General features: G+C 42.9%; 1 protein-coding gene across 3 annotated transcripts in view; it reads left to right on the forward strand.

The window, feature by feature from the left end:
* The window catches only part of si:ch211-186j3.6 (neural-cadherin), a 313,458-nt gene that overhangs the window by 268,945 nt on the left and 21,508 nt on the right, over positions 1 to 23,005 (forward strand). For all 3 annotated transcript variants that reach the window (XM_054770409.1, XM_054770410.1, XM_054770411.1), the window contains 5 exons: positions 276 to 403; positions 5,702 to 5,829; positions 5,903 to 6,026; positions 9,459 to 9,639; positions 15,252 to 15,418. In XM_054770409.1, the coding sequence (XP_054626384.1) occupies positions 276 to 403; positions 5,702 to 5,829; positions 5,903 to 6,026; positions 9,459 to 9,639; positions 15,252 to 15,418 (728 nt within the window). The remainder of the gene's footprint in view (positions 1 to 275; positions 404 to 5,701; positions 5,830 to 5,902; positions 6,027 to 9,458; positions 9,640 to 15,251; positions 15,419 to 23,005) is intronic.

Consider the following 23,005-nt stretch of genomic DNA (forward strand, 5'->3'; position numbering starts at 1 on the left):
CATTAACTTTTAATTTACCATCCCAGTAAGTCAGAAAATGGAGTGACTGGAAAAGAAGTCTGACGTTGTTTGACGGGCGCCAGGAAAAACAAACACGAGCGTCTTCATTCAAGCCAGAAATGCCAACGTGGCGACTTGCTGGCTTGTGAGATGATAAATGACAACGTTTGCTTCTCGCTTGCCACGCTCCCAGTCCGCTTCTGAAGCGCAGCAGCGCCGGCCTTTCTGCTTTCCAAAGCTCATGTTTAAAATGTTCTTCTCTCCTCTCCACTTAGAACTAATAGACGGCACCCCGACGCTGAAGATCAACCACGGCTCCGGCACCGTGGTGCTACAGTTGCCTGGCAACGTCAACGTGGCCGACAGGCGCTGGCATCGGCTGGACGTCCGCAGCAACAGCAAGGTGGGTCGCGAGTAACCCAAATCCCCGCTCAATCCCCCCACGCGTGTTTCATCCACCAGTTTGTGTGTTTGAGTGACACCAGCAGAACGTGCAGCGGTGTGAAAAACTGTTGGCCCCCTTCCTGATTTCTTATTTGTTTGTCAGACTTTAATGTTTCAGATCATCAAACAAATGCAAATATTAATCAATGACAACACAACTATACACAAAACGACAAAAAAAAGGAGAAAGGAATCCAAACCTACGGCCCTGTGTGAAAAAGTGATGGAGCCTGCCCCTTGTATACGCCCCCACCATTTTGTTTGAGACAAAAAAAGTTTCTGAGGCGAACGCAACAGCCCCAGTGTGGGAATATTTTGGCTTTTTTTACAGAAAGAACAAGGTGAGCGCATGAACACCGACAACCGACACGGACAGCCTTCGTCCCGACAGCCAACGCTTGCTGAAGCGTTTGGTCGACAATGTGAATATAAACAAAATGGTGTGCGCTCGCAGACAGTGTCGCTCGCTACATTGAGAAAAAAAGGCAGCCATTCCATACGGTCATGTGGCATACAGTTTAAACAACATACGTACAGGAAACTTCCGTGTCAAGCTAATGTGGCCCACACAGGTACACTATACCTGAGTTCCATCTAGTGGTTCAAATGTGAATTACACCTGTCATGACAATAATTAATTAAGAAAATGGTCTCAGAAAATGTTGACAATTATATCGATTAGCGACGATAATTTGTAGCACAATTATCGACCAGCAAACAGGCGACAGGCCTAGCTTCATGTGAAGAAGAAGCACGGGTCGAAGACGTTTTCTACCTGCAGTCAGTGGTTCTGATGTGGCTTCTGCTCAGAATGCGACTGAAGTCACGTCCAGCTTTGCGATTCTGCTGCACATGCAGCAAATTCATTTCCCTCTACAGTAAACAAGGCGTCGTGCAATGAGGAGAACGTCTTCAAGAGTCCTTGAGCATCTAAATGGTCCTTCACAGTAAAAGCCTTTGAGTCTTTACATTGATAAACAAATATGCATTTTTCTCTCTGCTGGAAAGAAAAGTTTCCAGGTCAGAAGTTCAGCCTTTCAATTAGAAACAAACACGTCGGAAACGCTTGTGTTGACTTTGCAGGTCCGCAGCTCTTTGTGGTCTTTCTTCTGCCTTGTCAACAGGTATTTGTGCTGATAGACAACACAATCATGTCTTTGCTGCTTTACAAAAACTCTCGGCGCCCTCATGTCAAGGTCGAGTAGCGAAGGAGGACTCCATAAAACATTGAGAGAAAAAAATACAAATAAAAAACAACATGAATAAAGAAGGAAGGGGGTGGGAATACTCACACTAGCTTGTTTTCCTCATAAAAGTTTGAAAGAGCTGCACACGCACTCCTTTCTTCACAGGTGAACTTTCTGAACGCTCAGACAAAAAGCTGTTGTGCAAGTGTAAAAAGAAGCGTGCCACTGTCCATGCGGAGGACAAAAGCAACACAAACACGTTTTCACCCATTAATCATCCCCAATCCTTATGGGAGACATGAACACACGTCCTTCTCTTTTCTGCGTGTTCTAAAGATATAAAAACAGATAAAAAGAATGCATGTACTGGGCCACACCTTTTACGCCTAGAAAGCCTTCTGAAAAAACCTCCAAAAAGCACAAACAACGCTACATTCACATAATGTGACCTGCATGTGAACCAAGCTCCAGCGACATTGTTATTATTATTGTTGTTGATGTTGTTATGCCCAAGAACTACATTACTGTCATAATGGAACTTCGCCACAGCACACCGGCTAGCTACTAGCTCACACTCGCTCGCAAGGCATCAGGTCGCTAGCGAAAGGTAACGCTACATATTGGAGCTGTTTGTGAAGGTGAACGCTAGGCGTAGCGTTCCTTTTGCCGTTGCTATTTTGGGAAGAAAGTTCCCAAAATAGCATTTCATGCTATCATGTTACTGCAGGCCCACAGCATGGATAGAAAACCATGAAACCTTGTTGGGGCGTTTCGAGGTAGAATAGTCGTGTCCCTTTACATGCAGTAATTACCCGCCTCTTTTTACCTGCTTTTACGTCTTTTACAATGGAAATTCCAGAAAAAGTGCACTTTTCCTTTCAGTCACATGAGCATGACACCAAACAAGCCAGCAAAGGGAGGCCAGTCTTATTGTAATTGTACTGAGCACCCAGGACACACACGTTCCGTATACTACTGGAGTGTAGAACACAGAATACTGCTATTCATTCATTCATTCATTCAGTCATTCACACATTGTGCTGTCAGTACTGCACGTACTTGATTGTAGTACTAGTAGAGTACACTGGAGCTATCAAGTGTTGGGACAGTCGGGTTGTTCCTTCATCTTTGCTGGAGACTATGGAATATTTCCCACTCTATTCCACACCTTGTTTTCAGTGTATTGAAAGTTCCTCGTTGTCAGTACCACGAGCCCAAAGCCACGCCTCTCCTCCAAACGCTTCAATGTTAGCGTTACATTTACTTTCTAGAACCTTGTTGTCATAGGATGTCTGGAAATCGCGGCGTTGTGGCGCCACAGCGCCCCCTCTGGTGGTGGCCGGCCATAAAAAGGCGCCTGTCGCGGCAGAAATAGAGCAGAAAGGCAGCAAGTGTCAGGGCGCTTTCTTGACATGAAGCATAATTACAGCAAAAGCGCCTCAAGTAGCAAATCCAAGCTGTAATCTTTCTGTTCATTCGTCTGCCTGCTCTGCTGGCGATCACTTAGCAATGAATCATCAACACAGCATCTCCTTCACGCTAGCCTTACAAGAAGCTTCTTTGCATCTTAGCGCCCCGTCCCTCCTCATTAAAGCCTTTCTCAGTGCCATTGTTTCCTGGACACTTGCTCGGATAAAAGCAGTGCGAGTGAGACCTCTCTGACAGGATCTCGGCCGTCGAATCGAATGGGAGTGAAATGAAGTTGGTCTTTGTGGGCTGGAGGACTGCCTGCGGCGTTTCACCTCCGAGGACGCGTCCTCACCCACGTCAGGACGCTCGTCCTCCTTTCTGAAGCTTTGAGTGGAGGCGGCCTGAAGGCTCGCCGTGTCTCTCGCCGCTTTGGGGAGACTTCAAGCAGCTGCGCCGGCTGCGTCCCGACAGGGGCTCTGCATGGCTCGCGGCCCAGTGGGGGCGGGGTCTTTTTAAGTCGTCCCCTGCCAAGCAATCAGGCCGCAGCTTTGACGACACGGTTCCCTGCGCCCATAGACCCGCACCGCAACACACCAGGAACAATAACACCAAACTACAGTAGACTCAAGAAAAATGGTTTTAGTCGTCATGTGATGAGAAACGAAACAAAATCAAGTCATTTTTGGAAGATTAGGTTGGGAAAAAGTTAGCATATTTTGGGAATCATTGCAAGAAGAAAGTTGAAATCGTTGGATAATAAAAAAAACAGAAATGGAAAAAAAAGCTGTAATTTGATGAGAATAAAATACTTACAAAGAAGAACGTTGAAATATTTGCAAAAAATGTCAAGGAAATGGAAAAAGCAGCTGTCATTTTACGAGAATAAATTTAGCAAGAATAAACGCCTCCTATCATAAGCAAACATAACGTCATTTTAATAGCGTAGCGTTATTAAATAAATATTTTAAAAAGGTGTTATTTAAAAAAAAAAGTCGTAATATTATGACAAGCAAACAAAACAAAATAAAGTTGTGCATTTTGGCAAATTAGGTTGGGGGAAAAAAGTTCAAATATTATGGGAATAAAGTCTGAATACTCCCAAAAGAAAATGTACAAAGATTACTGAAGACGAAAGTTATAAAATATTTGTGAAAAATGCCAAGGAAAAGGAAAAAGCAGCTGTAAGTTTACAAGAATAAATTGAAAATACAGTCAAACTTGTCTATAGCGGCCACTAGAGGGAGTCTGCAAAAGTGGCCGCTATAGACAGGTGGCCTCTATAGACAGGTTGGCGTCCAGTTTAAATGTTGACCAGTAGAGGAAAAAAAAGGGGGGGAAATTAATGTTGACCAGTAGAGGGCACTGTGGGACTGCGGATAAAAGTTGTACAGCACTACTAGGCTTGTTATTATCCACGACCCACAGAACAAAGCTGTGCTAGTACGTAATGTCTTACGCTTGTTTTTAATATTTTACTTTTTATACGGCAGAGTGTCATTACAGCTTTAGTTCATCAGGGAGTGACTGGAAGTGACGGTGGGCGTCCCGAGCAGGAGAGCTAGGCTCAGTGCTAGCTGTGAGTTTGGAGAGAGTTGGGAAGTGTGTTTATGTTGGCGTGGATGTAAAGTCCTGCAGTGTTCTCCGCTGTTAATAAAGCCATTAAAGTGCATCGGCGACGTGAGTCTCACCTTCCCCACAACAAGCGGCATTACAGTATTGACCAGTGCACACCAGGAAATAAACGGTGTCATTTCTTACAGGCATTGGCTGGACAGCTATGTAGTGGGGCTTGTTTAACCTTTGCCTTGTGGGCAAGCAGGAAGGAGAGACGATGCTGAGAGATGTGTGTGTGTTCTGAGCTGCTGTCTGGTGGCCGCGTTCAAGAAATAAAGTTGGCAGAAGCAACAGGAGAAGTTTCCTTCTTTGCTTCGGAGCTGAATAACACTGACAAGTTAACAGACTAGTAGCGAACGAAAAAGAAGACGGCTTTGTTTGTGTCGAATACAGAAGATGAGGACTTTGATGGATTTGTGGATGAGGATTGATGAAAAATAACGTGAGTACATTCTAAAATACTTCAATTAAGTACAACCAAACTCAGTTTTGCTCCCGCTGCCGCATGCATGCTAGCATATGTTTTTTTTTTTATTGTAGCGTCGCTGGGAGCACGTCCTGTTCCCAGCCTACTTTGCGGTAATGTTTTGGTGCAAATGCTCTTAAAGTTACATGTTTGACCAGGAAATAGCAAGCTCAAAAGAAGACGGCTTTTTTATGTGGAACAACTGACAGTTTGTGTGGATCTTGTGAATGATTGTGACTGAGCTAGGACTCAGTAATTAAAGTCTACACACGACGGCTTCATTGATTGAAAAACAAAACTTTTTCGTGCATGAAGCTTCTACTTGAGTCGGTAATTTGGCAGATCAGATATTTGGCAGTCAGATATTGACCAAGGGAGACAAAATGGGTGGCCGCTGGCCGCGTTGGACAGGTGACTGCTATACACAGGGTCTATAACATGTAAATTTGCTGCGGGGGATTTTTCAGTGGCCGCTATAGGTAGGTGGCCGTTCTATAAAGGTGGCCGCTAAGACAGGTTTGACTGTATTGCAGGAAAAAACGAGAAAACATTTCTTAGCAGTGATATGTCTGTCCTCCAGGAGGTGCGCTTCACGCTGGATCGCTGCGCGGGGGCGGCCGTCATGGAGATGGAAGGTCTGGGCAGCTGGCTCACCACCCAGGACCACTCGTCCTGCGAGGTGGCCGGCACCACGCCCAACACGGACCGGTACACATGCAAACACCAGGGGGGCGCCACGTTTGAACGTTCACTAACTTCCTGTCTGTCTTCTTCTTCTCAGACACCTGAACACGAGCCAAGTGTTGCAGCTGGGGGGCGTCAATGAGGACATCCCGTACATCTACCCCCAACTTCAACACAAGCACTTCACGGGATGCGTACGCAACCTCATGGTGGACAGCAAGGTACCACATGCGTTTTTTTCCAAAAACGTACGTTGTTTCTGATAATGTTGACCTTTAAAAATAAAAACGTTCTCCTTTAATGTTCCAACTCAATGCTGCTAAAAATGATGTTATTTTTATTTTCGTAATATTACAAGTTTATTTTTGTAAAGTTGCCAGTTCTTTTTTTTTTTTTTTGTTCGAATGACTTTTTTTTTTCTCATCACATTTGGACTTTATTCTCATCAAATGACAAAAGCTTTTTCCGTTTCTTTTTCAACTTTGCGACTATTTCAGCTTTCTTCTTGTCAATTTTCTTCGTAATGTTTTGACGTTGTTCCCATAATTTTATAACTTTTTCCAATAACCTCATTTTCCAAAAATGTTTGTAGTTTCTCACAATATTATGACTCTTTAAAAACGCCTCCAACTCTGTGCTACTAAAATGATATTTTTTGTCATAATATTGCAAGTTTATTTTTGTAAAACATTAAAATTGCAACTTTTTTCCTCGATAGAATGATTTTTTTCGCATAATATTCTGACATTACTGTCATAAAATTACAGCGGTTTTTTCCCAACTATTTCAACTTTCTTTTTGTACATTTTTTTCAAGTCGTATTAGGACTTTATTTCGATAATATTATAACTTTTTCTCATAATGTTCTGACTTTAAAAACATGGCTTTTTTTGTTAATATTTCAACATCATCCCACTAAAATGACGTTATTCTCGTCAAATGATGACTTTTTGTTTTTACTCTTAATATTTTGAGATTATACTTTTTTTTTTTGTTAGGGATGTCCGATAATATCGGCCCGCCGGTATCGGCATCTGTTTTCTTTCCCGATAATGAAAAGCGATTTAGATGGACATTTTAATGTTGACATGGCCGGGATGACATCCCCGTTTGTTCACACACGGCGCAAGACCACCTCCTGTCCTGTCCGCTCTGACTGTCCTGCTAGCGCCTCACGTTAGCCTCCGGGACGCTAGCTGTTAGCCATTCAGTAGAAGATATGTGATGTTGCACATATTGTTATTGGTAACGGCACACACATCCTGCTAGCAGCAAACTTCCTCCAACATCACGGTCTACTTTTAGTCTTTTAGTCCCGGCAGACTTCATTTGGAGCCCCAATCCCCACTTGACAGCCAAGCGTTGGTTGAATGGATATGAGTCCCACAAAAGATAAAGCTATCATATGAAAATATATCAAATATATATCCATCGTCTTTGAGTAAATGCAGCGACCTGCCAGTCAACCCAGCTGGAACGCTGCAAGCTTTTCACACTTTGGCTAACAATGCAAACATTATTTATTCCTTTTTATTCACATTTCTCTTCAACTTTTTGCCACTAAGTTTGCTCAGCTTCTAACGCTAACTGCTTGTGTTTGTTTGTCTTGCTTTCCTTTTCAAGTTTAGCTTTGCTGCAAAAAGCTGGCTAATGAACTCATAATTAGTTAGCTAGCTTGGCCTATTGGTCAGTTAGCCAACTATTCAAGTTGAGTTAGCTAAAAATTTGTTATCTTGCTTTGCCTATTGGTTAGTTGGCCAACGAATCATGTTGAGTTAGCTAAATATCAGTTAGCTAGCTTGGTCCCTCGGTTAGTTAGCTAGTAGCTGACTAACTCTCTGGTCCGCTGGTCAATTAGCTAACAGTGATCCAAAGCTATTTCTGTTGAGTTAGTTAAGAATCAGTTAATTAATCTGTTAGCTTGCGGGACAGTTAGACAATGTAGTCAGTAGTACTAGCTAGACGAGCACAGATGAGGCTGATACATCAGCAGTCAGCTAGGGGTGGTAACGAAAAGCTAATTATGTCACAAATTGAAGTTAATGAAGCTCTTGGTTGTTGAAGTCCCTCCAGAGACTCATCAATGTATGCTAACCTACACCAGCACAGTGACCTTTATGAGGACACGCGCATGTGAGAAGAAGCCGTTCTCCAAGCTCGTTAACGAGGTTGCTCATCTAGCGGGACGCGCTAATAAGTGGAACGCAGACGTGGGTGGACAGGAGGACAATAGCAGTTCTTAAGCAGGAAAGCGTAGGTGTATTGAAAAGGAATAATCCTAATGGACATGTTCCATCTCTGTTCTTCTTTCCCGTCTTCATCGTGGTGTCAATGCTAAAGGCTAGCGTCCCATTTTGGAGTACTTTGAGCTTATGCTAATGCATTAGCCTTTTTACACAGTCTCTCCTGCCATTCTTTTCATACAATGTACTAACATCAACGTTAGCAACACTAGCGTAGCTATGCGATGCTAACAGTGCTAACATTACATTTGAACGTCATGCAAGATTAGCATATTTTATATTCTGAAGATAAACAAAAATGGTGGAACTTCCAGGTCCCAGGTTAATACTGAATATATTGTTAATATTTGTGGTGTACTGCAAATATTCACACCAGCACCTCCATTCAATTAACCCACGTTAGTCGACAAAAGCAAATGACAGTTTTAGCACCAGGTGAAAAACATTGGCAGGAACGCCTGTGGCTGTAGGCAACCGCCTGATGTAGGGTTTTTTTTGGTATTAACTCCATAAGACGGCAGTAGCTGCATTTGAATTATTATGAATGGTCAGCATGATGAATAATGAATGTTTTCCACTTTCTCATGCACTCCAAATCATTATTCTAAGTATCATACGTAATGAATTTGAACATTTAGGAAACAGCAGCTTCTGTCCAAGTTTGCTTCTGAGGAAGCGAGGAATGGTTGTAGTAAATATTGGCATGGTGTACGCTAGCGTGGGGTTGGAGTGGGGTTCCCCAGGCTGGCAAAGTTAGCGCTTGACTGGGAAGCCTTGTGATGTACTTCGCCAACGTCTGCGCCTGAAATGCAACTTTTTCACTGAGTGCTGCATGAAGGCCTTCCTCCTTCCTAGCGGCGTCGGACCTCTCATCATCATCGTGTGTGTGTCCGTGTGGGTGCGTGTGTGTGTCCGTGTGGGTGCGTGCGTGTGTGTGTGTGTGTCCGTGTGGGTGCGTGCGTGTGTGTGTGTTCGTGTGGGTGTGTGTGCGTGTGGGTGCGTGTGGATGTGTGCGTGTGTGTGTGCGTGTGTGTGTGCGTGTGTGTGTGTGTGTGTGTGTGTCCGTGTGGGTGCGTGTGTGTGCTTGTGCGTGCGTGTGTGTGCGTGGGTGCGTGTGGATGTGTGCGTGTGTGTGTTTGTGTGTGTCCGTGTGCGTGCGTGCGTGCGTGTGTGTGCGTAACAAGCGGTGAGCAGTTCCTCGCAGCGTCGCACATCAGTGAACTCCAACAGAGAGAGATGAGAGATGTCTTACTTTCTAATCCGCCGCCTTCCTTTAACGCTCCGCTCTCCTTTTTTGTCTTTGTGCCTCTCGGCCGTCTCATCTCGCCACTCATCCGTCTCCCCATCCTCGCCGCCTCCTCCTCACCCCCTCCATCCTCCATCCTCCATCCTCCGTCCTCCTTTCTCCAGCTGTACGATCTGAGCTCCCCAGCCGACTCCCAGTCAAGCTCCCCCGGCTGCCTGACCACCGACGGCAGCTGTGTCAACATGGGCTACCCCTCCTGTGGCCGCCACGGCCGTTGCCATGGCGAGTGGGGGTCCTTCAGCTGCCAGTGTGTGCCCGGATACACGGGACAGCAGTGTGAGGACGGTAAGGACACACACATTGGTGAGGATCTGGATAAAGGGGCTGATCTAGGAGTCCCTTGAGTGACTTCTTCAAAGTTTGGTGGATCCTTCCTGAGACGAACGAGCAAAGGCCCTCAGGTTAGCCAACACCGAAGGTCTTGACCGGGACTTTCCGGCTGCTAACAGATGATCAGCGTGACCAATAGCAGGCCGTCGTGGGAATAGAAATAGAAATAAGGATGAATCCAATTCATCGTGTGGAATAAAGCAAGCCTGGCAGAGGAGGCGCCAAGCTGGCAGGCAAACAAACACTGAATCACACCGACAAGGCGTCACTTCCACAAAATACAAAAGCATGAAAATGAAAAGACAGCGAGGTCTTCCGGAAGAGAAGAAACAACAAAGTGACAACTCCAAAGACAAAAAGACGACAGACTTGTTGGTTGGACACCAAAACGGAGGAAAGATTAGAAGAAACCACATGAAGTTAAATTAGTTGTTGACATGACAACCACTGCAGGTCACGAAGGCTCATGTTGCTTTCTCCGCTTTCCTGTTTTTACGTAAAACCAACATGGACTAAAACCAAGCAAAAGCACCTAAATGGACAAACGTCCAAAGCAAAACAAGCACGCCAAGACCCGCACGCCAAGACCCGCACGCCAAGACCCGCACGCCAAGACCCGCACGCCAAGACCCGCACGCCAAGACCCGCACACCAAGACCCGCACGCCAAGACCCGCACGCCAAGACCCGCACGCCAAGACCCGCACGCCAAGACCCGCACACCGCGTGCCTTCAATCACGAAAGCATTCAATCACAGCCACTTTCCAAAAGGCAAGCCTTCACTAGCGGAACCTTTACGTCAGGGCCGTCCAAAGTGCGGCCAGCGACGGCTTTTTTTACTGGCAATCAGCACATTCTAAAAATACGCTTTAAACAATAAAATAAAAAAAAAAAAACAACAGCAAAAATGGGGGAAAAAAAGCAGGAATTTAAAAAACAAAGAATTAATTAGAAAGTTTAGGAAAATGAGTTTGTGTAAATGCTATAATGTTATGATGATAAAGTCAAACTACAAGGAGAATAAGTCATATTAGTAAGAGAAAAAAATCGACATTAGTATTTGTAAAAAAAATAAAATAAAACACCCAAAAAGTAATGTAAGGAGAAACATATATTCAATATTTTGTTTGGGTTGGTTTAAAAAAAAAAAAAGTAAAAGCGGCCCCCGCATCTTTTGATTTTTTCGTATGCGGGCCTTGCTTGAGATGATTTGGACGGATCTGTCAAGGCACACGGAACATTGTGTTCTATGCTTATAGAAACATGGAACCTGCCTAAAGAAAGGTTGGACTCCCCTCTTTCTTCATAAAAAAAAGTGTGTTTCTACCTTTTTGCGTTCTTTAGTAACCAGCAGTAGAACGAAGGTCAGTTTCAGGAAAATATCAGTTCCTAACTAAAAAAGGAAGAAAACCAGCTTTTTGTGAAAAGATACATTTCAAGCATAACTTTCACGTTGACACAAATATGTTTTTCTTTTGTATACATTTGGAACTAAACTATGTGTGTGCACACGCGTGCACGCACACGTGTGCATGCGTTCACATTTCCGTACGACGCGTAACCCTCTGCACGCCACACTCCCCCACGCTCTCTCACTTCCTCCTTCCCGTCATGTGTGATTTCTTTTGTCGATGTGATCTCTGCCGAGCACTTCTGCTGTTTTTCTGGCTTAAAGGAGCCTCGCAGTGAAGCGCTTTAGTGGAGAGGTGCGTCATCACCTCTTTTTGCCTCTCGCACAAAAGAAACATGAAAGACATGGAAATGCGATGTTGGGGTGGGTTGTTGACATGAACAAAAATGTAACGAGATCGTTGGTATTAATGAGTTAATGGAGCCGTAAAATCAAACAGCATCTACCTTGAAGCTAACATTAGCCACGCCCAACGGTACAGGTATTATTCTGCTACCGCTAAAACTCAGTGGACAAGAAGACGAAGCAATTTTGTCTTACCTTTGCTGTTTACTTGTCATACATTTGATTCTTAGGAATGAAGGACCACTTGTTATGATCTGATTAGGGACGTCCGATAATATCGGCCCACCGTAAAAAAAAAACAACACAGAAATAGCGACAGGCAGACGTGGTGGTTTGCTTAGGCTTCACAACGGACGTGTTAATTCCACCACAGGAGATACAGTATGTGATGTTACTCATATCGTATTGGTTGATATCGGAACTAGAAATTGAGAGTTGGACCATATCGGAATATCGGCAAAACCGCCAATATTGGGCATCCCTGGTTATGATGGATATGTTATCTTAAGATGGACCCACAAAATGGACACAACTCACGTGTAACTTCCTGTGATGACATTTCCTTGCGGAATACAGTAAATCCCCCGCTAGTCGCAAGGATTTCCCTCCAAGACCACCCACAAATGGCCAAAAAACCGAGTCATTGATAGGCCCATTAAAATGTCCGTTTTCATCACATGGCTCACTCCTCCCCCTCCCCCTAGCTTGATGTTGACTCTCTCCTCCGATTTCGGATCAGCATTTGAGAGTGACTGTTGTTATTAGATCAGATTCCCCTTCTCTCTTCAATTGCCATTGTTCACTTGTGATACAATCCAGTTTGAATCCCTAAATATGCGTATTAAACACTGTTCCAGTATAAAATGTATAGCTACTAGCCACTAATCACTGGTAATATGATCATATGTGTGGCCTTTAGCCTGGTGGCTAGGCTAGGGCTGGAGGCTAGCAGGCTAGAGAACCCGTGTCTACGTCAGGATTTACCAACACAGACCAACTTGTCTTCACCTCACTGCAAGTTGACTGTGCAAGCTAGTGCTAATGTAGCCAAACTAAACTGTGGTGCGTTCAAGGACTGCTGTAAAAAGTGCAAAATCTCAATGCTTGAGGAAAAAACGTGATCCGTGAAGCGTCAGGACTCAGTGGGAGGTTTTTTCCCCGCCCCACAGTACAGGTAATCTCACCTCATTAAAGTGTTATTTATTTTATATTTTATATTTATTTATTTATTATTATTGGTTATGGGAGCTATTTTTAATGTTATCGGATTCCCTCCTATTGGCGCGCTAATTATCAGATCAGTCCGATAATTATTGTGCACCTTTAGTGTACAGTTTATATTCAGTATGTATATACAGTATTTATATACAGTATGTGTATGCAGTATGTATATACAGTATTTATATACAGTATGTATATATATAGTATTTATATACAGTATGTGTATGCAGTATGTATATACAGTATTTATATACAGTATGTATATACAGTATGTGTATACAGTATGTATATACAGTATGTGTATACAGTATGTATATACAGTATGTGTATGCAGTATGTGTATATTGTATTGTATTGTATTGTATGTACTTTATTTATCCCACAGCGGGGAAATTTACTTGTTACAGCAGCAAGCAAGCAAGACAAGTAAAGAGAACAGTAAAGTAAAGTAAAGTAAAGCATAGTGTCTACAACATGGTTCAGGTGGTGCAGGTGTTGTAGAGCCTGACAGCGGTCGGTATGAAGGACCTGCGGAACCTCTCCTTCTTACACCGTGGGTGTAACAGTCTGCTGCTGAAGGAGCTGCTCAGGGAAACAACAGTGTCATGTAGCGGGTGAGAGGTGTTGTTCATGATGGATGTCAGCTTCGCCAACATCCTTCTCTCCCCCACTTCCTCCACGGAGTCCAGAGGACCGTCCAGGACAGAGCTCGCTCTCCTGATCAGCCTATTGATCCTGCTCCTGTCCCTGTCCGTGCTGCCCCCTCTCCAGCAGCCCACAGCATAGAAGATGGCTGAGGCCACCACAGAGTCATAAAAGGTCCGTAAAAGAGTCCTGCAAACACCAAAGGACCTCAGTCTCCTCAGCAGGTGAAGGCGACTCTGGCCCTTCTTGTAGAGGGCGTGGGTGTTGACGGACCAGTCCAGTTTGTTGGTAAGGTGAACACCCAGGAATTTGTAGCTGTCTACCAACTCTATGTCCGCTCCCTGGATGTTCACCGGTGTGAAGTGAGATGTTTTCCTCTAGAAGTTAATGATCATCTCCTTTGTCTTGCTGGTTAAGCTCACTCCAGCTGACAAAGTCCCTGATGACCGTCCTGTATTCCAGATCTTTCCCCTCTGAAACACAACCAACAATGGCTGTGTCGTCGGAGAACTTCTGGATGTGACACTGTGTGGAGTTGTGTGTGAAGTCCGAGGTGTAGAGGGTGAAGAGGAAAGGGGAGAGCACCGTACCCTGAGGGGCACCTGTGCTGCAGAGTACCATGTCAGATACACAGTGACGGAGCCTCACATACTGTGGTCTGTTGGTGAGGTAGTCTATAACCCATGCAGTCAGGTGTTGGTCTACTCCCACACTCTCCATCTTCACTCTGAGTAGTGACGGCTGGATGGTGTTGAAGGCACTGGAGAAGTCAAAAAACATGACCCTCACAGCGCTCCCGCTGTCCTCCAGGTGTAGCAGTGATCTGTGCAGCAGGTAGATCACTGCGTCGTCCACTCCGATCCGAGGCCGGTAAGCAAACTGCAGGGGGTCCAGCTGAGTGCCCACCAGGGGTCGCAGGTGCTGCAGGATAATCCTCTCCATGGTCTTCATCAGGTGAGAGGTCAAGGCAACAGGCCTGAAGTGGTTAGGCTCCTTGGGACGCGGTGTCTTTGGGATCGGGACCACACAGGAGGTCCTCCACAGGGCCGGGACTTTCTCCAGGCTCAGGCTGAAGTTGAAAAAGTGCCTGAGAACTCCACAGAGCTGGTCAGCACAGTCCTTGAGGATTCTAGGGCTGATGCCGTCCGGTCCCGGGGCCTTCCTTGCCTTGATCTTTTTCAGCTGACTCCTCACCTGATCATCAGTTATGGAGAGGGGGGTAGAGGATGGCTGGGATGGGGAAGTGGGGGTGAAGAGTGGTGAGTTGGTAGATATACAGTATACAGTATTTGTATACAGTATGTATATACAGTATGTGTATACAGTATGTGTATACAGTATGTATATACAGTATGTGTATACAGTATGTATATACAGTATTTATATACAGTATTTATATACAGTATGTATATAAATACTGTATATACAGTATGTAGACATCACCTGATGGCGAGCCGTGTTTGTGTTTGTCCAACCTGGTTTGTTTTCTTTTTGCACTCGAAAAGAAAGAAAAGGGCCAGGGTGTCGTGCTTTCTCTTTTGGTCCACGCTTTGCCTCTCTTCAAAGTTTGTGTAAAGCAGTAAAGTGTGTTTTTTATGTTATGCTGCTTTGAAAAGGCAAAAGGAAACCTCCTGCCTCACACTTTGCCCTTGGCAGAGGTTAAAAGAAGAGTGGTTTCTCGATACAGCAGCAGCTTGCCAGACAAAAAGAAAGCCAAAGTGTGCAAAGGCCTCCCAGCAGGATGCGTCGGCCTCTGGAACCAAGGTGGAAATAAAAGTTGTAGATGTTTTGAGATGAGAAGCTTGCTTTGGTCTGCAGGGACGTCACCCGAGAAGCACACAAAGCCAACACACGTCCTTTCCCTTCCTGACGCGTCGCACCCAAGTCGACGGTCGGGTTTCTCGTTGTTGCATTCAAAGCCGTACGCTTGTGTGTTTTCTTGCAGAGGTTCCAGAGTATTCCTTTGACGGCCACAGCCACGTGCGCTACCAGCTGGCCTCGCCGCTGCCGGCCCGCAGGACCGCGGTTCAAGTTCTGGTCCGAACCCGCAAACACAGCAGCACCGTGCTGAGTCTGAGCTCCACGGAGCAGAGCGAGTACCTGAGACTGGAGGTGAGACTCTTAGCGGCTCCTTACTTACCGATGTGATGGTTTCCCAATGGAACTAAGTCATACTTCACTGCTTGGAAGTACTACAGTATAATACAGTACTACACCACACTGGACTGTACAGCAGTATACACTAAAAATGGGTAAATATCTGCCAACACACTTGAGTAGCAAGATAACTGTCTTGCCTACAGGTGGTCGTGTGGTGGTAGCGTGCACAAGTGCCGCCAGCACTGGGGAGGTGCGGTTCATTGAAGGGAAAGATGAATTCCAACATGTACTCTGACATTGTGAAGCACGGCATCATCCCAAACCCTTTTTCTTCCCGAGTTTGATGAGGCGCAAACACATGCAGCATATCATGCATTGTCTTCCTGATAAGCGACATCAACACCTTCACTTGTCAATAGTGACAAAACAAGAGACTTTTTGGAGTTCACGGCAGGATAATTGTGTCTCGCCAACTGTCAAGCATGTTGGTGATGGCGTGCACGAGTGCTGCCGGCACTCAGGGAAAAGATGAATTCCAACATGTACGCTGACATTGTGACGGGATGGGTATCCAAAGTTTGGCTGTTGTTTTATTGGCCTGTGACACATTCTAAAAATCTCATTTAGAAAAATTTTAAAAACACAGCAAATGAAAAAAAAGTTGTCATTTTTGGAAAATTAGGTTAGAGAAAAAGTGAACAAAGTCAAAGTATTATGGGAATAAAGTCGTAATTACAAGAAGACAATTTAAAAGAAGAAAGTTGAAATAGTTGGAATGAGAATAAAGTCAAATATCAAAAGAAAAAAGTCACAAGTTTTTATAATATATTAAGGGAATAAAGTCATAATATTATGGGAATAAAGTCACAATATTAAGGGAATAAAGTCATAATATTTTGGGAATAAAGTCATAATATTAAGGGAATAAAGTCATAATATTAAGGGAATAAAGTCATAATATTATGGGAATAAAGTCATAATATTAAGGGAATAAAGTCATAATATTTTGGGAATAAAGTCGTAATATTAAGGGAATAAAGTCATTATATTATGGGAATAAAGTCATAATATGGGAATAAAGTCATAATATTAAGGGAATAAAGTCATAATATTATGGAAATAAAGTCACAATATTAAGGGAATAAAGTCATAATATTTTGGAAATAAAGTCGTAATATTAAGGGAATAAAGTCATAATATTAAGGGAATAAAGTCATAATATTATGGGAATAAAGTCATAATATTATGGGAATAATGTCATAATATTAAGGGAATAAAGTCATAATATTAAGGGAATAAAGTCATAATAAGGGAATGAAGTCATAATATTATAGGAATAAAGTCATAATATTAAGGGAATAAAATTTACAGCGATTAACACAAAATTTGAAATATTTGGAAAATCCATCCATCCATCCATCACTCATTTTCTATAGCAAAGAGTGAAGTTGATAACAGTAGCCTGTAGACGTGACCTAACACCCGTATAGTCACCTTTACACTCCTATGATGTTTTCTTTGCGACACATTGCACAACTCTTACGCTGCGGGCTACGGGATCACTTGCTCGCACACGAGACAGCCACCGCTTTAAACACATAGCATGCTAGCAAGCTAACTAGTTCGCCAAGGAAGCCAAAAACGTACCACTTCCACACGGAATGACTTCATGCTCGTATCTCGTCAGATGCGTGCGCCAGCGGATGGCGTCAGCGCCTTGAAGCTTTGTGTGTTGTTCTGCTTGTTTCCTTATGGCTCCTTTGGAGAGAACAGATGTTTTGATGTTGCGTGCCAGCGTGAAACAAGTCCAACACGACTGCAGTTAAGGTATCAAAAGCTACTTTTCTCCCTCCGGTTCTTCGGCTGGCTGTCAGATCTTGCCGGCGTTGCCGACACAGTTTGTCGCCTCCACAGGTGTTGAAGAAACACGGCCAGCTGACGTAGAATCGTCTTTATTGAAAGTATCCTTTGCTGTGAGGGCCGCTGCTTTGTATTGTTTTTCTTCCCAGTGCTTGGGAGAGTGGAGGAGAAGCCTGCAATCTTCTCTGCAAGACCTTTTCCTTCTTCTTCTTCTTGTTGTTTGCAGGAGCGATCATGCATTTTAACATCATCACACCCCAATTTATCCTACTCGCCACGCGTTTTCATCCTGAAATACGCTTTGCTGCTCACAAGCCCAGCATTTTGTTGTGTTTCACTGCTTTCAGTGTCTGGAACCTGGATTATGCTCCTGTGTAATTCGCTACCGGGGGGGTCCAGCCTTTTTCCCCACGACAAGTCAGTGACAAATGAAAGGATGCAACTTTGATATTTTATAAAGCAACACATGTAGATATGCTAACTTATATATTTTTCAAGAAAATATCATATCATATATATAACAAACATATTATTAATATCAACTTCACTCTGTATTCTTTTTTTCATTTTTGCTTCTTTTTTTAAATGTTGCAAATATTTCAACTTTCTTCTCCAATAATCTTTGTAATTTTTCTTTTCGGAATATTAGGATTTTATTCACATAAAATTTTGACTTTATTCCCATTATATTATGACTTTATTCCCTTATTATTATGACTTTATTCCCTTAATATTATGACTTTATTCCCATAATATTATGACTTTATTCCCATAATAATTTGACTTTATTCCCATTATATTATGACTTTATTCCCATAATATTTTGAATTTATTCTCATAATATTTTGACTTTATTTACATAATATTTTGAATTTATTCCCATTATATTATGACTTTATTCCCATAATATCATAACTTTTTCTCCCAACCTAATTTTCCAAAAATTACAGCTTTATTTTGTTTTTTGTTTCTCATAATATTATAAGTTTTGAAAAATAATTTCTTTTTTATATTGCACCTCGGTTCAGCTAAACTGACATTGTTGATAAATTGAGGTTTTTTTTGTTAGAATTAGGGCTGGCGCGTTAACGCCGCTAACATATTTATTTCATGAATTACGTTAAGATGTTTTGCGTGATTAACGCATGCGCACCATATCTCTGTTACGACGGCAGACGGGAGCATGGCGTAGAGTCCCCACACAGTCGCACAAAGTCCGCCGCTCTTTTGTAACTTTATTCTGACCTGAACACATCAACTGCAGTGCAATTCCAGCGTCCAACTCACAAAACACGTCTGTAGTCCTCTTCGGAACCACACTTCCTCATTGTCACGAGACGGCCGCGAGATGCAAAAAGACAAACATGAAGTGGAAATTCTTATCGCTCCCTAAGATAACTTTTACTGCAGAAGTACAACTTCATGCATTTAAGTAGGCTCGGAAATCCCAGTAAATACATCTACACTAAAAAGGTGAACTCAGCTTAAATGACTTGGTGTCCTTGAATGCAACTCTTCACGGCTCATAATAACACGGTCGAAGTGTGATTCAAATGTTGTGCTACCATTAAAGAGACTAGTGTACATTTTCAGACACGTGTGCTGTCTTTTAGCTTGAGTTCATTTGGAGCTGTTAATACACACTAATGTATGTAATCCTGTCCTGTCATGTATACTTTTCATTATTTGTTTTTTTGTTCAGAAAATACAGTAAAAATGGGCATATTTCACACAAAATTGCAAATGGTGATTAATCATGATTAATTAAGTGGAAAACCGATTAATTTGATTGCAGTTTTTAATCATTTGACAACCCTATTTCGAACACGACTTTTTTAGTCTGAATATTTTGACTTTATTCTCTAAAAATCACAGCTGTGTTTCCCATTTCTGCGGTTGTTGTTTTTATAATTTTCCAACTATTTCCATTTTTTCTTGGAAATTTGTCTTATTTCTGTAATATTAAAGACTTTATTACTGTAACATTAGAATGTTTTCCTCCAACCTAATTTTCCTAAAATTACAACTCTATTGCATTGTTTGTTTTTCATAATTTGACTTTTAAAAACTAGCATCTTTTTTCTTTAATATTTCAACTTGATGCTACTAAAATGCCATTAGGTTTTCCCATAATATTACAATGTTATTCTTGTCAAATTACGACTTTTTTCTCTTAATCGTTTGACTTTATTCTTGTAAAATCACTGCTGATTTTTCCATTTTTGCTGATTTTATTTTATTTTTGTAATGTTCTTGTTAAATTATATTTTTAGAATGTGCCCGGTGGTACTTTAGACACCCATGAGCTGGACAGTGGAGATTTCTTCAAGGTCTCGATGAAGCGCTGCGTCCCAATACTTCTGTCCAAATCCACACATTGTTTATGAAAACAAAGTTCCCACGGCGGAGCTGTTTACTCAAATACACTCTCATCCCAGCCTCCTGCGTGATGACAAGGAAGGAAACACACACACACACACACACACTCTCTCCGGGGTGGGGGCCAGACGCTGGCTTTTAATTGGGTGTAAAATCAGGTGGTAGAGAGAGTGGTTAGAAATCAGCGTCCCAGTGGATTGTAAATATAATTAATACTTGACCGTACGCCGCCGTGTTCTGCCCACGGCTTTGAAGGCAGCAGGGGCACAGAGAAGGAATGAATAACGGGCCCCCACGGGACCAGAGAGGCATTACTGGAAGACGGACGGGTGCACTTGTGGCTCAGGGGTGAGTCCGTCACTCCAAGACTGCTGCCACACGTCCTCCTCGTAAACGCTGTCATCAAACGTGTTTGAGGTCCTAATCACATCTCATGACATTACTACTAGCGCGTCACTACTATCAGGAGAACCAGAGGGCAGAGCTGGAGGAGCCACCTGCTCTGTCCCAGCAAGGTGCACTGTATTCGGGCACATGCGCCGAGCGGAGGTCTCTGGCAAACCTTTCGCACGTTTCAAACGCCGCAGCGCTGGTGTTGCAGGTGGCTGATAAGGTTTTTGTGTGCTCGATGGGGTTTGCATTTGGTACAACTAGCACGCACAATGTCTTCCTCGCAAAGTGAATGTTTGTTTACAAGTGAGCTCAGGGGAAGTTACGACAGACCGTTAATGTCACAGGCAGGAGAAAAACGGTGCGCTTGATTCGCTCACCCGCACATTAGGGCAATCTTGCCTCGTTGGAGCATTTTTTGTGGGTTTTATTATTTCTTATCAGAGGTATTTTTAATTGGATTTATCTGTATGACGTGATAACTCCCTCATGTCGACCCAATAATCCAATAATTAGCATGCACCTCTAATCCAAACCAATTTTAAACATCCTCCAAAAGTACATAATTCAACACTGTGGGGGTTACCATGTGGGACCACCAGCCAATGATGGAAGACCACCAGGAATTGATACGGCCATAAAACCGTCTATTTTTCCCATAGCAGGGGTAGGGAACCTGTGGCTCTTTTGATGACTCCATCTGGCTCTCAGACACTTCTTAACATAACGTTTATTTGTTCCTTTTACGCTGACATTCTAAAGTTAAATGTTATAGAAATCCACGTTGAAAATATAAAACATGCATTTTCATCCATCCATCTGTCTTCTAGCACAATGGGGGTGTCCACAGCCAATGCCAGCTGTGTTAGACACCTACCTGGGTCGTTGAGAGGTCAGGCAGTAAACATCCCTCCTTTAGTCAGCTAGCTAATTCTGCCCGGACGAAAAGATGGTGAAGATAAAGAAAGATTATTATTATTATTGGTTGGCTTCAGTATAACAACATCTTTTAAAAATAATGATTTCAGAGACTTATTATATTCAAAAATTATTGGTTGTGCTTAAAAATGCACCCATTTAGTTTAAAAAATATGATATGGCTCTCACGGAAATACATTTTAAAATACACTGGTGTGAAAAAGTGTTTGCCCCCTTTTCACACATTTTCTTGCATGTTTGTCACATTTAAATGTTTCAGATCATCAAACACATTTAAATACTAGTCAATGACAACACAACTGAACACAAAATGTAGTTTTTGAATGAAACTTTTTATTATTAAGTGTGATTAATTGAGATCTATAAGTGTGGAAAAGGTTACAAAGCCATTTGTAAAGCTTTGGGACTCCAGCAAACCACAGTGAGAGCCATTCTCCACAAATGGTGACAACATGGAGCAGTGGTGAACCTTCCCAGGAGTGGCTGGTCAACTAAAATGACCCCAATAGCGCAGAGACCACTCATCCAAGAGGTCACAAAAGACCCCACAACAACATCCAAAGAACCGCAGGCCTCAGTTAAGGTCAGTGTTCATGACTCCACCATAAGAAAGACTCTGGACAAAAACGGCCTACATGGCAGAGTTCCAAGACCAAAACCACTGCTGAACAAAAAGAACATTAAGGCTAAAATATGGTGGTGGTAGTGTGATGGTCTGGGGCTGTTTTGCTGCTTCAGGACCTGGAATACTTGCTGTGATAAATGGAAGCATGAATTCTGCTGAAGGAGAATGTCCGGCCATCAGTTGGTGACCTCAAGCTGAAAGCAACTTGGGTTCTGCAGCAGGACAATGATCCAAAACACACCAGCAAGTCCACCTCTGAATGGCTGAAGACTTTGGAGTGGCCTAGTCCAAGTCCTGACCTGAATCCTATTGAGATGCTGTGGCATGACCTTAAAAAGGCGCTTCATGCTGGAAAAGCCTCCAATGTGGCTGAATGACAACAATTCTGCAAAGATGAGTGGGCCAAAATTCCTCCCCAGCGCTGTAAGAGACTCATTGCAAGTTATCACAAACGTTTGGGGGCCAACCACTTATTAGGTTTAGGGGGCAATCACTTTTTCACACAGGGCCATGTAGCTTTGGATTTATTTTCTCCCTTAATAATAAAAAAATTCATTTAAGAACTGCATTTTGTGTTCAGCTGTGTTGTCATTGACTAATATTTACATTTGTTTGATGACCTGAAACATTTAGGTCAGTGTGACAAATAAGAGCTCAGGAAGGGGGCCAACACCACTCTATGCACTTTCATGGATTTCTTGACCCTTGATCTATCTTGATCTATCCATCTATCTCTACGTTCTTCTGGCTCTGCACCAAAATGTAACCTCATCTTCATTGGCCCGCTCCAAAGTTTTATGGACATGACTTGTGTAGTTTCTGCAACATCTTGCAAACAATTAAAGAAGTATGATAACATAATCTGTCCAGCGGATGTACCATTAATAAATGATGAAATAGCTGATTTATTTATCGATTGACTGGAGACTTTGCCGGGTATGAACGTGTGCGAGTGCAGCCTGGTGGAGGTGCTTCCATCCCGGTGGCAAATATTTCACACACGTTGCATAGTAACAGCATAAAAGCGCAATCAAAGCACATATGAATATTAATACACGTGTCTCTTGTTTACATTTCTACATTCTTGAAAAAGCCTTTTGGCATATTGATTTCAACGCGGACAGCTGCACATTTAAAAAGCATTTCATCATAGTCCAGTTTACTTTTACACTACGTGTGTGCGTGTGTGTGTGTGTGTGTGTAAGTACGTACATGTGTGCAGACCCACTTGTTTGTAATTATGTTCTACATTGTTCCATTTTTGAAAGCAAATGGTAAATTTGCAAAAATGACATTTATAGTTGATGGCAAACTAGCTCTTGCAGTTCAGTCTCATTTCCGGAAGTGACATCAGCGGGGTGACCCCTCTCAGCTAAAGCAGAGTAAACAAACTCCAGGTAGATGGT

Source organism: Dunckerocampus dactyliophorus, chromosome 3 (assembly GCF_027744805.1).
Source record: "Dunckerocampus dactyliophorus isolate RoL2022-P2 chromosome 3, RoL_Ddac_1.1, whole genome shotgun sequence".
Classification (NCBI taxonomy): Eukaryota; Metazoa; Chordata; class Actinopteri; order Syngnathiformes; family Syngnathidae; genus Dunckerocampus; species Dunckerocampus dactyliophorus.